The sequence below is a fragment of the Triplophysa dalaica genome, chromosome 6 (assembly GCF_015846415.1).
Source record: "Triplophysa dalaica isolate WHDGS20190420 chromosome 6, ASM1584641v1, whole genome shotgun sequence".
In the NCBI taxonomy this organism is placed as follows: Eukaryota; Metazoa; Chordata; class Actinopteri; order Cypriniformes; family Nemacheilidae; genus Triplophysa; species Triplophysa dalaica.
In genome coordinates this window covers 20,004,524-20,025,194 of record NC_079547.1, presented here as the reverse complement: position 1 = coordinate 20,025,194, position 20,671 = coordinate 20,004,524, and the positions used below count along the sequence as shown (strand labels likewise).

Below are 20,671 nucleotides of genomic sequence, written 5' to 3'. Positions count from 1 at the left end.
CTTTTTTATTCTCTTTTGCTATCAAACACTCTTTCTATTGACCATGGCCCATTTTTCCACAGTTGTCCTCTTGAAGGCGAGATTACGAAGAGATTAACGTCAAACCCTCTGTCTGTTGTCCAACACTAGGCCTATAGCAAAAGGTATTTCCATCAATCCAATCATGCATCAATTCTCCATACAACTTTATTCTATTTGCATATATGAATTTGATTAGGATGAATAATTCAATAATTCTGGATATTTGGATAGTTGCTGGAGATCTTGCATCATCCATCACCCGACTTGTTATTGTCAGCTACCAATTGTATATTTAAATTGACTGACATTAGACAATATGAACTACATAGCATCGATTCATTAATTTTTATACCAAAAAGCACAATACCACTTTATGTCTAGTTTCCTAGACGTTTCATCTGTCTGTGTTTGTTTTTATGTGTTTTATTTGATTCATATTCATTTATATTAATATATTAAGTGAAACATGACAGGTGGGATGGTGGGCAACTTGAAATGCTTTACCCAGGCCTGTGGCGAGGGGACCACCCATCGTCAATCTTGTTCTTGGCTCCTTAAATTTGTGACTTCTTCAAGTGTACTTGAACCGCCAGCTTTCCCATCTTTTTTATATAAACAGAATTTAATTCTAGTCTTCTTGTTCCCATTTCCCCAAATCTGCGGCCCTGGTCTGCATTTTTTCACAAGGGTGTTCCCCAGTTTGTTTCTCTTGAAATGCACACATCACCAGATACCCAAAGACATCCATATCACAGTGAGAAAAAACAGCTGAATCCAGCCTCACCCCTTCACCCAGACTGTTTTGCTTCGATGTCCTCCCTTCCCCCATCCTTCCTCACTCTTTGTTCGCGTTCTCTCCAAACACCGCTGCGTGTGCTCCGATTGGTCAGTTCGTCGCTTGGGGCGGGGCCTTCGATACACCAGTGACATTTTCCCAGTTCGGCGAGAGATTACAGTGTCAGTACAGAGTCAGACCTCACACGAAAGCGGCCGATGTCGTCCGCTTTATCCTTTTCATTTTCACCCTCGAAACCGTAAAATCACCCGTAGTGATCTTTATTAAGCGAGGAGAGCACAAGCTAGCTCATTCCCGTTAAAGAAAGAGAGGATTTGAAAACAAACATTCAGCTGTTGTCTGCCTTTTGTCGTGTTTGCCTTCTTCCTGCTTCTCTTTGTCTGGCGAAGATCACCCATTTAAAGACTAAACGAGAGCGTATCTAGAAAACGAAACAGTGAAGGATAATAAAAAAGGGTCGATCGTCTTCCTCGACCGTCTTCACGTCTTGTTGTGTCCGACTGGACCGGGAGCGAGAGTCTAATGCCCCCGGAGGATGAGCCCGGCCATCGAGGGAATGCAGACAGAGCAGCAGGGGTATTTGGGCAAAGGGGTGCTGCTTGAGCCCTTCGTACATCAAGTTGGGGGACACTCGTGTGTGCTCCGTTTCGGGGAGCAGACGATATGCAAGCCCCTAATCCCCCGAGAGCACCAGTTTTACAAGAGCCTCCCTGCGGCTATGCGAAAGTTTACACCGCAATATAGAGGTAAGTAACCATTTAACATCTTATTCCGCCTTGGAACTTGTCCGCAAATGCGTTTTCTCTTCTTTTACTTAACCATGTATCGCCTACGATGTGATATGTGTCAGAATGTATGCGTTGTCAGTATGTTTGGCTTTAAAAAACATCCTAGTTTGATGAAGGCCAGTAGTGCTTGGGTTACTGTGACCGCCGGTCTCCACACGGGGGCGCTATTGTGAAGTCGCGCTTTTATAAAGCGGTGTTTTTAGGTACTTTTCAGGTAAGTAATTCATTCAAGTTCATGAAACAAAGTCTAAATTCTGTTAAGACACTGTGCATAAGTGCCAAGGTTTTGGTGAAAGAAGATCTGATTGTGGACCTTTCTATCGAGCCTTAAACTTGAAGAGGATGGGACCAAAAGACTGTTGACAAATAAACCATAGACTGCCACCCAGAGACTGTTTTGGCTTTCAAGATTAGCTGTCATTCTTTGGGATTCACGTGGATACAAGCTCAAGCTCTTATATTATCTCTTTCCAGCATCCGTATGCTTTTTTCTGTGCTTTATATATCCTGTCTCCTGCCTTTACTCTTTACACATCAACAGCTCCGAATGCACTTTCAATGGCCTGTTTTTCCCAGGCATCTGTTCTATGTCGGATGGGGGATTGATATGAAATTATAACAGTGTTTTGACATCAAATCTCCGATCCTCTTCAGTGTCTTGAAATTATTTTTTTCCCTGGACTTTTAGAAATTGCCATCTGACTTCATGTTGAGTGCATTTGCCACTTTTCTAGATTGTTTACTGTTTTATTCTCCGTTAATGTTCTAAATGGGAAGTGGGATTTGTGACGTCAATGTTATGATAATATTTCTGAATTTCCACAATTCCCAGATTATCATTACCCCATTGCAGTGTAATTTGCATTAATTGGATGTGGAAAACACTTGTTATCTTAAAGAATAAAACAGGTTTAATTATCGTGGAAATAATGGTTAATAGTTTAGAAATAGGATTTAATCAATTTGTGCAATGTAATATACACTATTTTTCTTTTGGGCTGAAATTTCGCCTGGACATATATATTTTGAAAATAACCCTACTGTAACCCCTAAGTGTATAATTTATTTGTGAAAAACATTTTATCAAACATTGCCATTTATGACTTCTGTTCTGTTGTTCATCATACAATTTATGACAATTTTTACAAACTTTGCTGCATTTTATTCTTCATCTGATGCATTTGTTGTCCGTCTCGTATTTAAATCATGAAGTACTGTTGTTTGATCTTTGACAAATAAATAGTGTTGGTTTTATAACATGTTTAGCCTTATGTCATTTGTTTGTGGGATGTTTTTATGCTTGTGTGGTGACCGATTGGGAAAGAAACTCATATATGGTTTGATCTTGCGTAGTAATCCGTTGCAGTAAAGGCACAGCTACACGGCTGTTGTTTTTCTCAGTCTTCTCTGTCTCTCCAACCTTGAAATCTTTGTTTCATCCATTCTTTCTTTCTCTTCTTGCAAGTATTTCCCGTTGTTTGCTTATTTGTTGTGGATTGTGTGATTTCTATCAGGTTAGGAGCAGCCCGTGCTATCGGCTATAGCTTTTGTTAAAGACTGCCATGCTTTTAAGCGCAAAAATATGAGAAGTGGGTAAGAGATGTTAAAAACCTCCCAGCTTGGAACCCTGACTACTACCTGTTTGCTGATGTAAAAGATTTTACCGTTTCACCTTTGACCTTGTTCTTTTTTTGCATCTCTCTCTCTGCAGGCGAGGTGTCTGTGAGTTTCGAGGAAGATGAGGAAGGGAATTTGTGTCTTATTGCCTACCCGCTGCACAGTGAGCTCGGGCATCTGGAGAACGTGGACCTCTCGGCTGACCTGGAGCCCAAAAATAAAATGAAATGGGTCAGTAAGATGCTGCTGGACAACGAGGGCCACAGCAAAGACAGATCCAGAATTTCTAGAAAAGAGAAGGACAAAAGGTAGGTGAAGGGTTACATTTTAGCTTGCCTTTGTTCTGTTTATTGCCAGTCAAATGTATCCAAAATTTTCCAATTGTTATCATTTTACGTGGCTGATAAAAAAAAATCCAGAATACTTCTATTAAAGGAGGAACTTACGAATATATGGGCAACCTAGCAACCACATTCCAAAGCCTTGGCAACCATTCATTGTAATGTCATAGCCGGTTTTACCAGAACCACCACCATTTAGAGGTTTAGTTCCTATGTAAAAAAGTTTTGCATTTAAAAATACGTTATTTAGTTAATTTTTGCACTTTAATATAAAAGAGATTGCTTAACAAATGCAAAAAATACATTTAGTAAGTTCCAACATACTACAACTCAATCGGCCATGATAACAACTCATGTTTTGTTCCTTGTGCAAAGCTAACCAGAATCCATCCGTTTACTGGTCCGAAGTTTTAAGCCCTAGTCCCCACTAACCCACGAGTACCAATGTCCTCAGTGAAGAACATGTCCTGAATAATACTAGTCTTTGTTCTCCTGTTATAATGGCCCTGCTCAGCACATATCTGACTCACTGAGAATGTGGACGGTTACAGCATACTCGTCCTTCCGTATACTCATTGAGTGCACTGACGAAGCTCAGCTGGGCCGAACAGATGCTTTCTCAGCTGACCCATTCAAATGGGCTTCTTGAGCCAAGGTTTAGCAGGAGGTTATGTAACGGACAAAGCTTTGTGATTTTGTCTTGACCTCATAGCTACTGGGGCAGGAGTGAAAAATCTTAAGGGACAGTACACCCAAAAATGTAAACTGTCATGCGGTCGTGGCATTCCATATGCGAATGATCTTTACTTTCATAAAACAAAAGTAGGTCATTGAATGAATATCAAGTTGGGTGGATTCAATACAACGGTGGTATGTTATGACTCACTTTAACACTTCATAGAGAACCCAAGAGGTTAAGCAAGAATGTCAGGCTTGCCGGTTCTTTTCAAGGTATTGGGACAAAACTATTTATTGACACCTCTTGTGTGTTTCTTAACATACTGTCAATGATAAAATCAGGCAAAAAAGACATATATCAAAACTTTAATAGTATTGTGAGAGCAGGCTTCGGTACTACTATTTATTCATTACCTCTTAATAAATAAATTGCTTAAAGCGCTAGTTCACCCAACAAATGAAAACTCTGTCGTTATTTACTCACCCTCGTCATTTTAAACCTGTTGGAAGAAAAAGTCATACAGGTTTGAAATGACAAGTGGTCGAGTAAATGAGGACAGAATTCTCCATTTTTGGGTGAACCATCACTTTAAAGTGTTCAGACCCAATGAATGACTCTAGCTAAGAACCTGAAACCTAGTCTGTCCACTGTCTGACCCACCTCCTTCATCTTTTCTCTAGTGTAAAACGTGAGGAGGAGTTTGAACGGCTCAAGCAGGCTGAAGTCTTCTACTACAGCCTGGAGAGAAGCAACGCTTCTGGCCCTCAGCTCAAGCACAACCCATGGAGCCTCAAGTGCCACCAACAACATCTGCAGCGGATGAAGGAGAACGCGAAACATCGTAACCAATACAGTATCCTTTAACTGCCACCATTAACAATGAAGGAATGAGCTTGCTATTTTATGTACTTGACTGTAGTACCTGCTTTCATCGTTTAAATACAGCTTTATTTTTCTGTATGGAGAGCACTGAGATGTGGAGTCACTGCAAAGAGTGTCAACCACATTCAAATAAAGTGAATCGCTTTTGACTGTGTTCACATTTGACTTCTATTAAAAAAAAAAAAGTTGACACTTGCGCTTTTTTAGTTGTGGTTACAAATAGCAGACGGCAATGTTCAAAGATAGCATTTGTGCTTAGAGAGATGGTTTTCATAGGCAACCTAACGGAATTCTATTTGAATTATAAACAGAGAACGTCTTTGCAAAAACCAATCACACATTTAAAAACTACAATGCTAATTTCTCAAAAGAAATGCAATCAAACGTTATTAAAAGTGAAAATTAAACCTAGATTCATACAAAACCAGGCTCCAACGGATGTTTTGGCTGCCATTTTATTTTTTCGAGCTTGAACCTTCTCGACCAATCATGTTCCTTGTATGTTGTTATGGAAACGACAGGTCTCTGTCATTGGTTAGCTGTGAAAAAGGTGATTGAAGTATGGCGCTCTGAGCTGCAGAAAAAGACGATGGTGGGGAGAGACACTGTTTACTCCATAGGATTATAATGTAAAACGGACGCTGGCAGCTTAAAAAAAATAAGTCATATGTAAACACTGCCTTGTATGATATAAAGGAGTGACTAAATATTGTCGAGCAGTAGCCGTTAGTTATCACAGTAATATTTTGGTGTTTGTAAGTATGACAAAAAATTTAAATATAAACAGATAAAATGAAAATAAACAGGCTTCCGTGCTGCAGTGTGTATGCAGAATTGAAGCTGATCAGGTGCACCTAAGCAGGACAATACACATCACTTAGCACTGCATGTGATGCAGAACAAATGACGTCTGTTGATTAAAGGCTGTAGTTTTGTACAATTGGAAACAGAAACGCTTCTATTACTATGCAAATTGCCATTTTGAATTTCAAAAGAATTCAATCAGCATTTTAAGTCTCGCGTCATTGAAACAAAGCTTAATGTAATTCAGTGTTAAAGAAGAAGAGAATCTGTTTCCCTTAACCCAGAACCAGAATTCATCCTGTTGGAGAACCTTACGTGGCGTTACACGGTTCCATGCGTGCTGGATCTTAAGATGGGCACCAGGCAGCACGGTGATGACGCATCCGAGGAGAAGAAGGCCCTACATATCCGCAAGTGTCAGCAGAGTACATCAGCCAGTATAGGAGTGCGACTCTGTGGCATGCAGGTTAGTTATTAAAAATATTGCTGTTTTTCATATAAGTTTTTTATAATTTTTCAAAGCTAAAACTAAGATTTTGTAAAAGTATTTACATTATTATTGGTGAAGTAATAAATAGTATTTATAGTATTGCTTTATGTGTTGCCTTGCCATTTTTAAAGAAATCAAATATTTTTATCGTTAATCAACATTTTGCCACAAATGCTGCTATATCTTAACTTTTGTTGAACCCGGAACCGTACTTATTGTAATGAACCCAGCAATGGTTTATTCATATGCTAAGCCCTCTTCACTTTCCCAACAGGTCTACCATTCGGACACAGGGCAGCTTATGTTCATGAATAAGTACCACGGCCGTAAACTGACCCTGTCTGGCTTTAAAGAGGCAATCTATCAGTTCTTCCACGACGGGAGGCGTCTGAGGCAGGAACTCCTGTCACCGGTCCTGCGCCGACTGCAAGAAATGCAGGCGGCTCTGGAAGCCTGCGAAAGCTATCGCTTTTTCTCCAGCTCTCTCCTGATCATCTATGACGGAGACCCCCCGAGGTCCCGCCACTCTCCGGAGGATGGGCTCTCGGAAGAGGAAGAAGAGGAGGAAGAGGGCGGTGCTTACGGTTTCCCTCACGGCGCAGGTGCAGCTAGCGGCAGCTCCGGAGTGGTGCGACGCCTACCCAGGGCAGACAGCGGGCCAGTGGTGGACGTGCGTATGATAGACTTTGCCCATACCACGTGTCGCCATTACGGGGAGGACAGTGTTATTCACGAGGGCCAGGATAGTGGTTACATATTCGGCTTGGAGAACCTCATAACCATCATTTCCGAACTAGAAGATCACAGCACAGACTAAGCCACCGCTCAGCCCACTCCGTCCGAACTCTAGAGCAGCATGACGTAAAAATGGGAAATGCAGTTCGTCGCATTGCTTATTTCTTTCTTGCCTGAAAAGTTCAGAAGTCAGTAAAATCTCCAAGCTCCACCTGTTCACTTGTTTTTTCTTTGCTAGTTTTTTTTTTCAAGTTCACAGCGAAGGCTAACATGCAGAGGTCACGTGATCTGCTTTCACCCTGTGATTCAGTAGCTTCATTCACAACCCAACTGTGCTGTTACAATGTTTTTTTTTTATTTATTATAAAAGTTCAAACACATTGCAGGCGACGTTTCCTAAAAACTGTTTCCGATTCCATGCTCATTGTGTGAGAAAGCTCCGGAAAATATTGCCTGCTCTTGAGCGATCCTTATTGGATGAAGAAGAATAGTGGGCGGAGAAAAGGAAGACTGTTATCTGTCGCTCTGCAACAAAGTTCCTTGCACCCATTATGAAGAGAGGACTATATAGTTAGTTGACAGAGAGAGTCTATAATAGAGCTTTATTTATTTGTCATATTTCCTAAATAAACTAAAAAAAGCAACGAAAAAGCGAATGGAGACATGACTACATTCCATGTTATTAATGTTACAATAATGATAATAATAAATATTATTATTTGACATGTTCCGATACCTCTGTCTTATCTGTTGTACATGGTATGTTGGAGGAAAAATAAAACTTTTGTTTGTTCTGTTTCGATCTCGTACTGTGTGCTGCTTTGTGTATTAACACGTCGAGGCCATAGAATCATAAGGTTCTGTCTGACATGTGAGTTATTCACTTTTTTATTCTTATTCTGTGACAATTTATTAGCGTTAAGGTATGTTTTTTCGTTACGTTGTGTATATTTTTGGACCTTTTTAGATGCATATAGAACCTTATAATTCCAAGGCGATGAAGTGCTTTAAAATGTCAGGTTACAACAAATCTGTATTGGTAGCCTATTAAAAGTGCTGTTTTAAATTTTTTGGATTATCTATTGACAGAAATGCAATACAATATACATAACTGTATTCAGAGGTGTATAAAGACCTTACATAATGAAGCGTTTTGTTTTATTACCTTAGAATGAGCTATTTCTATCTACAGTATATAAGGGTCCCCTTGCATGGAATTCGCCATGTTGTTTCTATAGTAGTCCTAAATGAACAAACTGCTCTACACAGCGCGTTTCATAACGCATGACGACATCTTAGCTTAGAAAGGGAGTGGCGAGCAGTGAAGTGAGCTTATGGTTGGAATTTGCAACCTCACCACTAGATGCCGCTAAATTTCATAAGCGGGCCTTTACATTTCAGATGTATGTAATTTAATTTTAAATGGAATATCCGCACAATATTTGAAAGTATCACAATTGTTCCATATCACAATAACTGAAGCTCAAAAAAATATATAGGATCACATTTATAGCCGGTTACATTTTTAGGTAAACGCAAACGAGACTGGAATGAGACTGAATATTTATGCCCATGTTGAAGATGAACAACGATCAAAAAGAATGTAAAACATTTGGTTCGAAAACTGTCAGACTTTAATATTCAAATAGATTTTAGAATCTAAAATCATATAGTATCACTTATTGTATGCTAGACCTACTTTATTTAGCAAGTTATCACAATTTTCTGATGTCATTTGACTTCATTTGTAAAAAGGGAGTGTTTTGAATTACAAATAAAATGTATTCTATTTATTATTATCTTACCTTCGCCAGAATTTGACTAGCAAATTTTGGGGTGGCCCACATGGAAAAAAAACTGTATAACTGTATCTAGTATTCATAAATAAAGTAAATTAAATAGTATATTTTAACCAACGTTCAAAATCTTGATGTTTTTATGCATTATTCCTTTGCAATTTGGAGAGCTGTGTTCTAATCCTCTAAAACATGTGACACAAGGTGGCTTGACCAAACAACAGTTACAACCTTTTCCTCTTAACTGGCTATTTGAATATGCAGGTCCTTGACTCGGTTAATAAAAGTAATCTGAACGTTACCAAAAAGTACACTGGTTTATAAAAGTAATCTGAACGTTACCAAAAAGTGCACTGACGTATCTTTGGCAACTTTGTGTATTGTATTTAAAAAAAAAACTCCTCATGTCTTACATGCTTATTTTTCAAGCCTTTAAGCTTCCAACAAATAAATGTCTCACGCTGAACACGGATAGGTAGAGCTCCCAAAAACAACTCCTAATTGCTGGGCAACGGATGCAAAATGATGGACTTAGAGATCAGTCGGCGTTATTTGTTCTGATTGTCTGTTTAATCCTCAGTCTCCGTGGCCTGCATTGTTCCAGCGACTTGATGTAACAACATGGAATAGAGACAGTGTGCATTTATTCATGCACTAGATATGCGTGCTGTATACATGCCTAATTCTGCGTGTTTGTGTTGTCTGGGTCCATATGTGTGTGTCAGTGTAGTTCAGCATCACCCCTTATCCAGTGCACCGGTTGCCATGGCAACAGACCTGTTTGCTAATACTGAAATCTCTATGGCAACAGAAAAGTGCAATGTTTTTAGTTTCTTTCTCTGGCACTGCATATTGCCCTACATAGACTGAAATGTGTCCCATATAATGTCAAAGTTAATAGCAAATGAATTCATCTTAAGGATGTTGGAGAATTGTACTTCTTACATAATTGCTGTTGAATTACTGGTTTTGAGCGTACAGCTCGCTCATTCAGAAGAGTTACCATCTCAATGTGATTCATAGGTAGTCAGCTGTGCTCTATTTCAAATCAAAGCCTTTTATTCTGCCTTTGTTCTCCATGTTTCCAAATATACAGTAGACTAAAGTGAGAACAAAGCATTGCTCAGTTTTTCATTCGGGATTGTTTTCCAAAGAATCGTTTAGAGCTTTCAAAGTGCACACTTTCGTCCGTTTGAGATAATAAATATTTTGCAAATGGCAGAATGTGGACTTTCACAAGCATCTTTTCAGTGACACTATATTTACTTTTTGTAATACTCAATTCAGTAGCAGGGACATTTATTGAGGACACTCAATTCATTGACTTCGCCCTTTATGGTAATCAATACTTCATCTCATTGTAGTGTGTGTTTGTCATAAGAAAGGCAATTTCACAAACAATAAGACTCACTCTACTGTTATGTTTTAACAAGCTTACACATATAAATACAGCTACATTACAGTAGCAAGATCCAGAGAAAAGACACAATAAAAAATGTCATGGAGGCATTGGGAGAATCCAGCAAGACATGAATACAGAATGCCTCTGACAGCAGAGGTCATGGGTCTTGCATGTCCCTTTAGAAAAGACCACAAGAGAGGGAATGAGAGAGAGTGAACCAGGCTGAGAAAGAATTAGAAAGCTCTGCTATGACGTAAATGGCGCTCCTATAAAGCACAGAGCAGAATTTAGCTGTAGGCTGGTGTTGACTTCATTCATTGACCGCGCTGTCAACATATATTTAATCAAGCCAGCCAATTATACTGACAAGATAAACTTCCACACTATGCACACAACTAGTTTACATGTGCTGTCGTGACTTTGCCTATATTATTTAAAAGAAGACTAAATTGCTGCAACATGCTCTGTTTGTTTGAATAAAAATTATTTGGATTGACTCATAACATTTCAAACTATCTTATATTTGTTCATCGTAATGTTAAAATAGAATGTTATAGAACAATAGGATTCATATGACAACTGTAGATCAAATTTAATCTCATAATAAATTCATCATACAGTTTTCCAAATTTTATATTGACTTTTTTATATTGACCAGATTTCAACCTTGGCATAATCTTGTATAATGTAAGTCCCTGTCTTTTATAGATTCACATTCGTGGTGCAGTGAAGGGCTGAATATATTCCACTAGATTTGATGTAACATGGGTGATGTAACAATGTCTCAGGCATTTGAAATGTCTACTAACATATATAGCCTACAAAAGTATTCAGATGCACACAAATGTTTGTAGTAATCGGAAAGAGGAAACAAATAACCTTACAGAAAGTTCTGTGGTACCAAGTCCAACACAACATGGTTGCACCATAGTACCTTTTGTCACTCCTTGTTCAGTGATTTTAGTTTTTGCAATAAACTAGTCCTGTTTTTATAGCCAACAGGCCTTTCATGAAACAACAGCCTTCGGTAAGCTGATACAAGGACGCCCCCTGGTGGGTATGTATGTAAATGCTTTCCTTGGATAAATCATACGAGTGAAACATTTTCTTGTACCTTACTGTTAGGGCAGTTTTGTGGAAACACACTATTTACAGCATAAAATAAGTAATGCTTACGGATAATGTTACAAGGAAAACAAAACATCAGCTGAGACCAAGCAAAACACTAATGACAAAAGGTTTATGACCAATGGATGTATGGGGCTGAAAAGCTAAATTAAATATTTTATGTATATTACATTTTTATATTATAATTGTAATATATTATATTATTTATAAAATACAAATAGTTCATTTTGTAGATCGGGGTTTTCAGCAGCCATGGTTTACAACGCAGAGGCGACCTCTATCGTCCTTCAACGATTATTCTGAAACAACTTTGATTGGTCCTCTTTAACTAGCGCTGAGAAAAGTAACAGGCACCACATGATTCCCATTTATCGTCAGAGTTCGACCGATATTTTACATCTGATTTGTTTACCATTGAAATAAAGCCCTTATATTTAAAGCTCATATCATATTGAATACAGAATTATTAAATATGTCGAGAAGATTAACATCTATACCAATCGTAACCCCGGGCCTTAACCCCGCCCATTTTATTCTGTTTCCATTTTCTGCTCTGACTGATGACGTGTCCTGAATCCGCTCTTCATAGTTGACGGTGTCTGCTAACCGCTAAACTGAAATCGTCGTCAACAGGATACCACGATGGGCAGTAAGTCTTCTTCACAATCTTTATTCTGATACGTAACTTTATATATTATGCCGTTTAAATATCAATATTGTTGTTTGTTAGCACCAGTGCTTCATTTTTTTAATCTGGAATCCACTCTCGGTGCTACAATGTCCAAATTTGTCTCCGGTTTAATGTTACATGATTTACTGTTCGGTGAAGCTGAAACGATTTGAAACACGTCGACTTTACTTTTAGTGTGGATCATCGTTTTATTGTTTCTTTTAGATTACACAGAATTTAAAGTGAGCTGGTTAGCCAAGTAACTTTAACGTTAGTAATGGGAAGAAACCGTGTCTTTTCCCTGTTCCTAGATGTACGTTTATATGAGATTTAACGTTACGTTTTACAGCGTCTAAAACATGGCACGCATGTTTGGTCATGGGGGCAGAATATAAAAAAGGCTCCTGACGTTAAACCAGGAAATAAAATAAATCAGTTTTTCTACATTCGCGTTTTTATTTCCTTGTATTCTTGTAGTGTAGGTTTGCGAGTGTTGTTTGGCCGTAGTTACTTGTGCCGAATGATGACGTTGCAAGAGAATCAGATTCGATTCACTTGTCTGAACTCCAGAACTCCCAAAGCCACGTAGCCTGTACTATACCGAGCTCCTTGGATAGCAACATACCCACCATGAGTGCTTTATTAATATAACCTAATGAGTTTTTTCGCTCTCTTTCAGTTAAATTCTTGGAAGTGATCAAGCCATTTTGTGCTGTTTTACCCGAGATCCAGAAACCAGAGAGGAGGGTTCGTATCCATGTCAACATCAAGCATTTACTGCATTTGTTAATGTGGCACTTGAATGGTAACGTTACTAACTTTAATCTTTCCCAACAGATTCAGTTCAGAGAAAAAGTGCTATGGACCGCGATCACCTTATTCATATTTCTGGTGTGCTGCCAGGTATGTGTACGCCGATGCAAAACAGCTGTTATTGCAAACATGAAACTATTGAAGTCGCACACAATCCTTCTCGTGCATTTAGAAATCCCTCGAAGCAAACATTAACCACCATATTTGGGTGTGTTATTTTTAACCACCGATTTCTCTCCTTTAGATTCCTCTTTTTGGTATCATGTCTTCAGATTCCGCCGACCCATTTTACTGGATGAGAGTCATCCTGGCATCCAACAGAGGTGTGTATTCCTGCTACAGAAGCGTGATTTAATCAACTCCTAATGTTTGACAAATGATGAAATCTGGTTTTATTTGCTAGGTGCTTGCCTTGGCTTCTAAAACAGACCGTAACAGCCAACCATTTGTTTCACGTGGTCAGATGAAGTAATAATGTGTGTGTTTTAGGTACTCTGATGGAGTTGGGTATCTCTCCCATTGTGACCTCTGGTTTGATAATGCAGCTGCTTGCTGGAGCTAAAATCATTGAGGTTGGAGACACGCCTAAAGACAGAGCACTCTTCAATGGAGCTCAGAAACGTACGTCACCCCCTTTTATATTACCATGCTTGCTATTATCAAAGACCTCTCAGGAATAATTGATTTTGATTGGTCACTGAATTGTATCCCAGCAACTAATTTCTCCAGCTGTGCAGATTCATTTGTATCATTACACACTGTAGTCAGACTGCGCCTAAACTAACGGAAATCTAATGATGCTATATTGTGGCAACTCTTACCATCATCGCTATACTTGTTTTCCAGTAACTGTGTTCCCATTCTAACTGTGATGTCTTTCCACCAGTTTTTGGCATGATCATCACCATTGGTCAAGCTATTGTCTATGTGATGACTGGGATGTATGGAGACCCTTCAGAGATGGGTGCTGGAATCTGCCTTCTCATCATCATCCAGGTTATTTTCATTCATTCTCCTTAAACATTCTGTAGAATCTCCAATCAATTTTGTTCCTTCCAGAGCTTTATTTATGTGAACTTCTCAGTCAGGATTAGTTTTAGGCGTTGACAAGCGTTGTTAACACACACATTCCCCTAACTGGGCATTGAACCTCTGGGGTTCTATATAGGACCACACAGAACGCAATCACAAAGTGACCTCATCATGCAGCCAGGTCCTCAATCTTGTCATCTTTGTTTTGTGATGCACATTATTCTCTTGTCAAATCCTTTGCTGTTGATCAGCGAGCTTTGATGTGAAGTGAGTTGTGTGTTTAGTTGAGTAGATCAGGGCATTTCAATCCTGCTCTTGAAGAAAATGGCTCCTAAGCTTGTCAAACATTTCATCCAAAACTAAATTTCCTGAAGTGTTTGGTTTCGCTTGTAGCTAAACTCTGTAGGACGGTGGATCTCCAAAGGCAAGAAAACCTCCAGATAAGGTCATTAATGATTAATAAATATAGATTTTCCTTGTTCTCTAGTTGTTTGTGGCAGGTTTGATTGTGTTGCTGCTGGATGAGTTGCTTCAGAAGGGTTACGGATTGGGATCCGGTATCTCTCTCTTCATCGCCACCAACATCTGTGAGACCATCGTATGGAAAGCATTCAGCCCAACAACAGTCAACACTGGAAGAGGTGTGTGCTCAGGAGCTGCATTTCAGTTTTGACATTGTGATGTCAGGAATCGGTCGCATTGATTGAATCATGTTTTTGTCTGCATACAGGTACTGAGTTTGAGGGGTCAATTATTGCTCTGTTCCACCTGCTGGCCACTCGTACCGATAAAGTGCGAGCCCTGAGAGAGGCCTTCTACAGACAGAACCTGCCTAACCTCCTGAACCTCATCGCTACGGTCTTCGTCTTTGCTGTGGTCATATACTTCCAGGTCAGTGGTTAACATTTGATTAAGGTTCATTCCAAATATAATCTTAATTTAACACGTATAAAGATGCATTGAGATGCTAACTAGATTATGTGCTGTACCACAGGGCTTCAGAGTCGACCTCCCCATTAAATCTGCACGTTATCGTGGCCAGTACAACACGTATCCCATCAAGCTTTTCTACACCTCCAACATTCCCATCATCCTGCAGTCGGCACTGGTGTCCAACCTCTACGTCATCTCTCAGATGCTCTCCACTCGCTTCAGCGGGAACTTCCTGGTCAACCTGCTGGGGACTTGGTCTGTAAGTAACAATTTTGCTATTTTTGAGCAGCTTACTATTTGTTTTATTATTGTAAAGTTAGGGTAGGTGTAAATGTTAGCTGATGTAATTTATTCTAATTTTATAGTGAGATTTTCCGTAGCTGTATCCCTTCTAGCCACACCATGTTCAGGGTTGCTTGATAATCACAGACAGGTGTGCTGAGGCAGGGTTGGAGATTCCCTGGCCTAGTTGATGTGAAGAATAAATAAATTGTGCAGTTTTCAAGCATGTGTTTTTTCCATTAATAGGATTCCTCAGGCGGAGGTCCAGCACGTGCCTACCCTGTAGGTGGTCTGTGCTACTACCTCTCTCCCCCAGAATCATTCGGCACAGTTTTGGATGATCCGGTCCACGCTGTCATTTACATTATATTTATGCTGGGATCTTGCGCATTCTTCTCCAAGACATGGATTGAAGTATCTGGATCATCAGCCAAAGATGTAAGAACATTTGATTACTCTCAATTATTGGTTGTGATTGTCATGTAGGTCACCAAATCCACGTGACTTCTACACAACTGGGCTTCAGATGTACTCTTTCTTTTTATTCAGGTTGCCAAACAGCTGAAAGAACAGCAGATGGTTATGAGGGGACACAGAGAAACCTCTATGGTTCATGAACTCAACAGGTAAGGCGTTCATGTCCTTGCGAATCAGCCGCTAAATAACGTTCTGAGTTTTATCTAATAATTGCATCTGTCTTTGAAACCTTGTTTTAGGTACATCCCAACAGCAGCTGCCTTTGGAGGTCTTTGTATAGGAGGCCTCTCCGTCATGGCCGACTTCCTTGGAGCGATAGGATCCGGAACTGGAATCCTATTAGCCGTGACCATCATCTATCAGTACTTTGAGATCTTTGTCAAGGAACAGAGTGAAATGGGCAGTATGGGTGCTCTCCTGTTTTAAGACCCCATATGAGACTGAATGAATTTATATGGGTTAAGTTCTTTTTATATGAATTTGGATTTAGCAAACGCACAAATTCAATGTTGTACATCACAGATGTGCTTCCACAGTGCATCAGAACCTGACTTCACCCATAACGGCTTGCCTCGCAAGAGTTGCAGATTGGATATTGTTTCGTTTTTTTTTCTGGGGTGTGGGGGAAATGTGGCAGCTTGATATCTCATATTAAGCAGGAGAATGTAACTGTCATTAATTTCACCTTCAGACAAACCTTTTCCCATATGTCCCTTGCTAGTATCCATCTGGGATTCTGTTCTATTACAAACTAGAAATGTGTGGATTGATGAAATGTGTCCAAACTTGTACACTACACTGCAAGGTAAATACAACGTTACACCATAGAGCGCACCGATACAGTGTAAATAAAGACAGATTTTAGTCTGGAGTGATGTTGTGCACATTTGCTTCTTGTGGTTTTTGTTTGGGCTGAGTGCGTAAAAGTGTTTGTATTCAGTTGGTCTAAATGTTTGAAGAGTTGCTTGGGTTATTTGCCAACAAACTTTCATTGTATTTATGTATGATATCTACATGTCATTGTAGCCACACTATCTTTTCTTGGACCAAATGCTGCATTTACTGCCTATTAAAAAATATGCCAGTGTTATTTGGAGAGGGTATTGTTTCTATAAGAATGTATTTTTGTCTTAAACAGGCAAAAATGACTTTATTCCAAAAACATCTTCCGATAAATAGCCTGAACATATATCGCAGTCAAACAATTTGTGTGTAGGACTTTCATAACTGATACATTTCTTGTGCTAAAATAAATGTTTCAATAATTTAGGCCTGAATCATATATTGCTTTATTATGCAGTCTTATGAATAAATTGTAAACAGTTTTACTTACCTTAAGTGTGATGCGGTTTTCATTTTAATGCTATAATGCATGTTAAATAAACACTTTGCACCGAGACATTCTGGTTTCACCATGAACAAAATTAAATTACTATAAAAGTACAGTAAACAATTCTGATTACTATATAAATACTAAGTTATATGATTTTTAATTATCAATACACTGAATACTGACTTACCATGGCGTGTTTTAGATATGGAAATGTTAACGTCGTGATTTTCAATCCTGTTACAGCGGTGGACATTTTATAGTCCACTCAATGTTGTTCACACATGAAACAGTGGGTGGCGGTATTTGCATGACACGTCATATACACCATTATTGTAAAGCCACAGAAGAAACTACATATAGCAGCAGTAGTAGAATCGGAGGCTCGATGATTTGCATCATGTATTAAGGCGTTGTCGAGCTTTACGGAGATAAAGCGCAATTCGAGAGCAGGTACAAGTGCATCGAGAGAATTAATATGTGGCTCGTTTTCGCATCTGGTATCTTAAAAAGATAGCAAAACAACAGAGGAACTGTTTATATGTCAATAAAGGATGCGTCGCCGTAAGAAGCCTGAGAGAAGGTTGTTAGCCACAAGCTAACATTGGTCCAAGCACCTGCTGCTGCTTTCTTTTTGCGTTTAAAATGAATTAAAAAAAGTAGCATTAAAAACTCAAACATATTCGAGCTTGATGTTGGTAAAGTTACCTTACAATTGTAAATGGAAACTGTAAATCTACATCATAAAATTGCGAATTATTTTCATAGAATAAGCCGGGTTAACACTAGCATGTTTAGCCTGCACTTAAGGGGTCAAAGACTAGTTACAAACCAAGTATTACTATGCCAATATAAATTAAATATTGTGTTCTACAGTTTGTTCTTGGTTTACAGCTATTTAATTGATCGTTGATTCACATTAGTTTACAATAATACGTTATCTATTGGAAATGTGTTACTAGGAGTTTGTCATTAAATGATGAGCAGTAACCTCTTGTTTTTATATTTTCACTTTATATCGTCTGTCTTAGGTGGTCTATATCTCATCAGCATCCCTTCACGGAAACATGGCTGAGCCTGAGCTCCTCCTGGACTCCAATATTCGCCTTTGGGTTGTGCTGCCTATTGTATTCATCACTTTTCTGGTTGGAGTGATACGGCATTATGTCTCGATTCTGTTGCAGAGTGACAAGAAGCTCACCTTAGAACAGGTTTCAGACAGGTAACTACATTGGTGCCATCATTAGCCGGTTAAACATGATTATTGCCCAGCCCATAGGAGTTGCAATTCCCAGGATAATGTCCACTGATAAAACAATTGTGCTTTTTGTTTTGTATACAGTCAGGTTCTCATCAGGAGCAGAGTTTTACGAGAAAATGGAAAATACATTCCTAAACAGGTAAGTCCATTTTCTTTTTTGTAATATCAACAATTTTGCTTTTATCCCTAAGATTTAAGCACTTAAACTGATGTTGTTTCCTTTTAAAATAGTCTTTCTTGATGAGAAAGTTTTACTTCAATAATCAAGAGGATGGGTTTTTTAAGAAGACTAAAAGAAAGGTAGTTCCACCCTCTCCAATGACTGGTGAGTGTTATTAATTATTTCTTTCGAATCAGATTTTACCCAAGTTTGAATGAAAAAGTTAATGTAAACTTATTTGCTTATTCAGATCCCAGCATGTTGACAGACATGATGAAAGGCAATGTGACAAATGTCCTGCCTATGATCCTTATTGGTGGATGGATTAACTGGACCTTCTCTGGCTTTGTCACAAGTAATTTTTTCCAACTGTAGTTCTGCAATAGTTCTAGCCTATTCCTGCCATTCTTAGTACATTTGTTGTAAATTAACAGATAGTAGTTATAATCAGTGTTTATGAATCTGTTCTCTCCTAAGCAAAGGTACCATTTCCTCTCACACTCCGCTTCAAGCCAATGCTTCAGCAGGGAATTGAGTTGCTCTCACTAGATGCATCCTGGTTAGTGCTTTCACACACCTGTCCGATTTTTTACGTTGTTTTTTTCTCCAAAGCTCTGTATCTAAACCTTTCATGTACACCCATAGGGTGAGCTCTGCATCTTGGTATTTCTTGAATGTCTTTGGTCTCCGAAGCATGTATTCATTAATCCTTGGACAAGACAATGGTAAATAACTTGACTGGCTTTCCATATTTGAACAAATTCAGTGCTATTACTATGTTGTAAAACACATGCAGGCGTTGCTATGTCATCTCGGTGTTGTCTTAATAATAACTGTTACAAATTAAAAGCAGAAGAAAATGTAGTTGAATTGCTGTAGCTCATTTTATGCATTAAACAAACATAATATAAATATAGTTTATCTGCTGTATTGTATCACTCATTTTGGATGAAATATAAATGCATTTAATATTCTTATTTGCAACAGGTGCCGATCAGTCTCGAATCATGCAGGAGCAAATGAGTGGTGCTGCGATGGCAATGCCTGCAGACACAAACAAAGCATTCAAGGTATCTTAGATAACTAATGCAGTTTGACTTGATCCATGTTGTTCTCTGTGTTTTTAGCACTGTTTAGTAATGATGTGTAGAATATGTATACACCAAAGTACTCAAGCAGCTTTTATTAAAGTAGAATGACAAACTTCTAGACTGTTTAACTGCACTGTTTGTTATTTCTAGGCTGAATGGGAGGCATTAGAGTTGACTGACCACCAGTGGGCCTTAGAGACTGTAGAGGAGGACCTAATGAGTAAGGACTTGGACCTGACAGGAATGTTCAGCAAAGAATTGCCAACAGGCATCTTCTAAGTGCATGTCCGCTACTGAGAGGTGTGCAGGACCTCATCAAGTCAGAATGACAGTGACTTAAGTGAATCATTGGACTGGTTTTGGAGGCGACTGAGCACTTCCAATACGTTTTCTGACAGTGACTTAAGCTTCACTGCAGACATTTTGCATTTTGTGTCATATGCATGCATCATTCCATCCATTGTTTAGTTTTGCTCAGACATAACTTTCATTAAGGAAAGGTTTGTCTAAGCTTAAAGATTTGTCTATTACAACCGTACAATACATCTGTAACATTGCAGTGCCTCCTTTAGTTTAGCGTATGACCAGGTGTTCCGGAACGTATTCACCAATAATTACTGGTGTTTTTTTTCCCTTTTAACAGATTTTTTTTTTAGGTTCTTTTTGTTATTTAACTAGGATCATATGAGTGATTGGACCAAATAGGCAAAATAAGTTTTTAGGAAGATTTGTAATTATAAAAATAGGACCAGTCTTGAGACATAAATAATAAATGCTAATATACTCACTGGTGTTTTAATATATGTTTTCTTTGGTGCCAGCCATCCATCATGCAAATCAGGTTAATTAGATCATGTGTAGAAATGTATTGGCATGGTTAGTATTTATTTGACTTTTAAAAATCTTTGGTTTGGTAAAATAAAAGTTGTCAAGCACTTCTGGGAAAGTTCTAACACATTTTTTTTTCTAATATTAAACAGAGATGCAGAGTTGTTCCACCTTTAGTGAATACAATTGTTTTTTACCATTGCTAAATAAAAGCTCCACCATTAAAAAGCTATGAAATGTCATTATTTTACATAATAAGAAAATTCATTATGGTGAAAGTATGCAAGGAACATTACTGCTAAAAGCTTTGGTATT

General features: G+C 38.7%; 3 protein-coding genes across 3 annotated transcripts; all 3 read left to right on the top strand.

Moving 5' to 3' along the window:
* The first annotated feature begins 566 nt into the window (after positions 1 to 566).
* ip6k2a (inositol hexakisphosphate kinase 2a) lies at positions 567 to 7,952 on the top strand. Its single transcript, XM_056750734.1, has 5 exons — positions 567 to 1,563; positions 3,317 to 3,530; positions 4,923 to 5,095; positions 6,219 to 6,394; positions 6,693 to 7,952. The coding sequence occupies exons 1-5, from the start codon at positions 1,353 to 1,355 to the stop codon at positions 7,233 to 7,235; spliced, it is 1,317 nt and encodes a 438-aa protein (XP_056606712.1). The 5' UTR covers positions 567 to 1,352; the 3' UTR covers positions 7,236 to 7,952.
* A 4,049-nt stretch (positions 7,953 to 12,001) lies between these two features.
* On the top strand, positions 12,002 to 17,018 carry sec61a1b (SEC61 translocon subunit alpha 1b). The gene is made up of 12 exons (XM_056751158.1): positions 12,002 to 12,128; positions 12,829 to 12,896; positions 12,987 to 13,052; positions 13,207 to 13,285; positions 13,452 to 13,583; positions 13,849 to 13,958; positions 14,482 to 14,635; positions 14,725 to 14,885; positions 14,989 to 15,186; positions 15,456 to 15,647; positions 15,759 to 15,835; positions 15,926 to 17,018. The coding sequence occupies exons 1-12, from the start codon at positions 12,122 to 12,124 to the stop codon at positions 16,110 to 16,112; spliced, it is 1,431 nt and encodes a 476-aa protein (XP_056607136.1). The 5' UTR covers positions 12,002 to 12,121; the 3' UTR covers positions 16,113 to 17,018.
* A 348-nt stretch (positions 17,019 to 17,366) lies between these two features.
* Positions 17,367 to 20,579, top strand: emc3 (ER membrane protein complex subunit 3). The gene is made up of 9 exons (XM_056750566.1): positions 17,367 to 17,469; positions 18,048 to 18,238; positions 18,359 to 18,416; positions 18,509 to 18,602; positions 18,688 to 18,792; positions 18,915 to 18,996; positions 19,083 to 19,162; positions 19,425 to 19,507; positions 19,679 to 20,579. The coding sequence occupies exons 2-9, from the start codon at positions 18,084 to 18,086 to the stop codon at positions 19,805 to 19,807; spliced, it is 786 nt and encodes a 261-aa protein (XP_056606544.1). The 5' UTR covers positions 17,367 to 17,469; positions 18,048 to 18,083; the 3' UTR covers positions 19,808 to 20,579.
* The last annotated feature ends 92 nt before the right edge of the window (positions 20,580 to 20,671 follow it).

Coding starts and splice junctions, on each gene's coding strand:
- sec61a1b (XM_056751158.1), top strand. Junction 13,286..13,451: donor CATCCTGGCATCCAACAGAG/GTGTGTATTCCT, acceptor TGTGTGTTTTAG/GTACTCTGATGGAGTTGGGT. Junction 13,959..14,481: donor GCCTTCTCATCATCATCCAG/GTTATTTTCATT, acceptor CTTGTTCTCTAG/TTGTTTGTGGCAGGTTTGAT.
- ip6k2a (XM_056750734.1), top strand. CDS start 1,353: ATGAGCCCGGCCATCGAGGGAATGCAGACAGAGCAGCAGGGGTATTTG. Junction 1,564..3,316: donor GTTTACACCGCAATATAGAG/GTAAGTAACCAT, acceptor CTCTCTCTGCAG/GCGAGGTGTCTGTGAGTTTC. Junction 6,395..6,692: donor TGCGACTCTGTGGCATGCAG/GTTAGTTATTAA, acceptor CTTTCCCAACAG/GTCTACCATTCGGACACAGG.
- emc3 (XM_056750566.1), top strand. CDS start 18,084: ATGGCTGAGCCTGAGCTCCTCCTGGACTCCAATATTCGCCTTTGGGTT. Junction 18,417..18,508: donor GAAAATACATTCCTAAACAG/GTAAGTCCATTT, acceptor CTTTTAAAATAG/TCTTTCTTGATGAGAAAGTT. Junction 18,997..19,082: donor CTCTCACTAGATGCATCCTG/GTTAGTGCTTTC, acceptor GTACACCCATAG/GGTGAGCTCTGCATCTTGGT.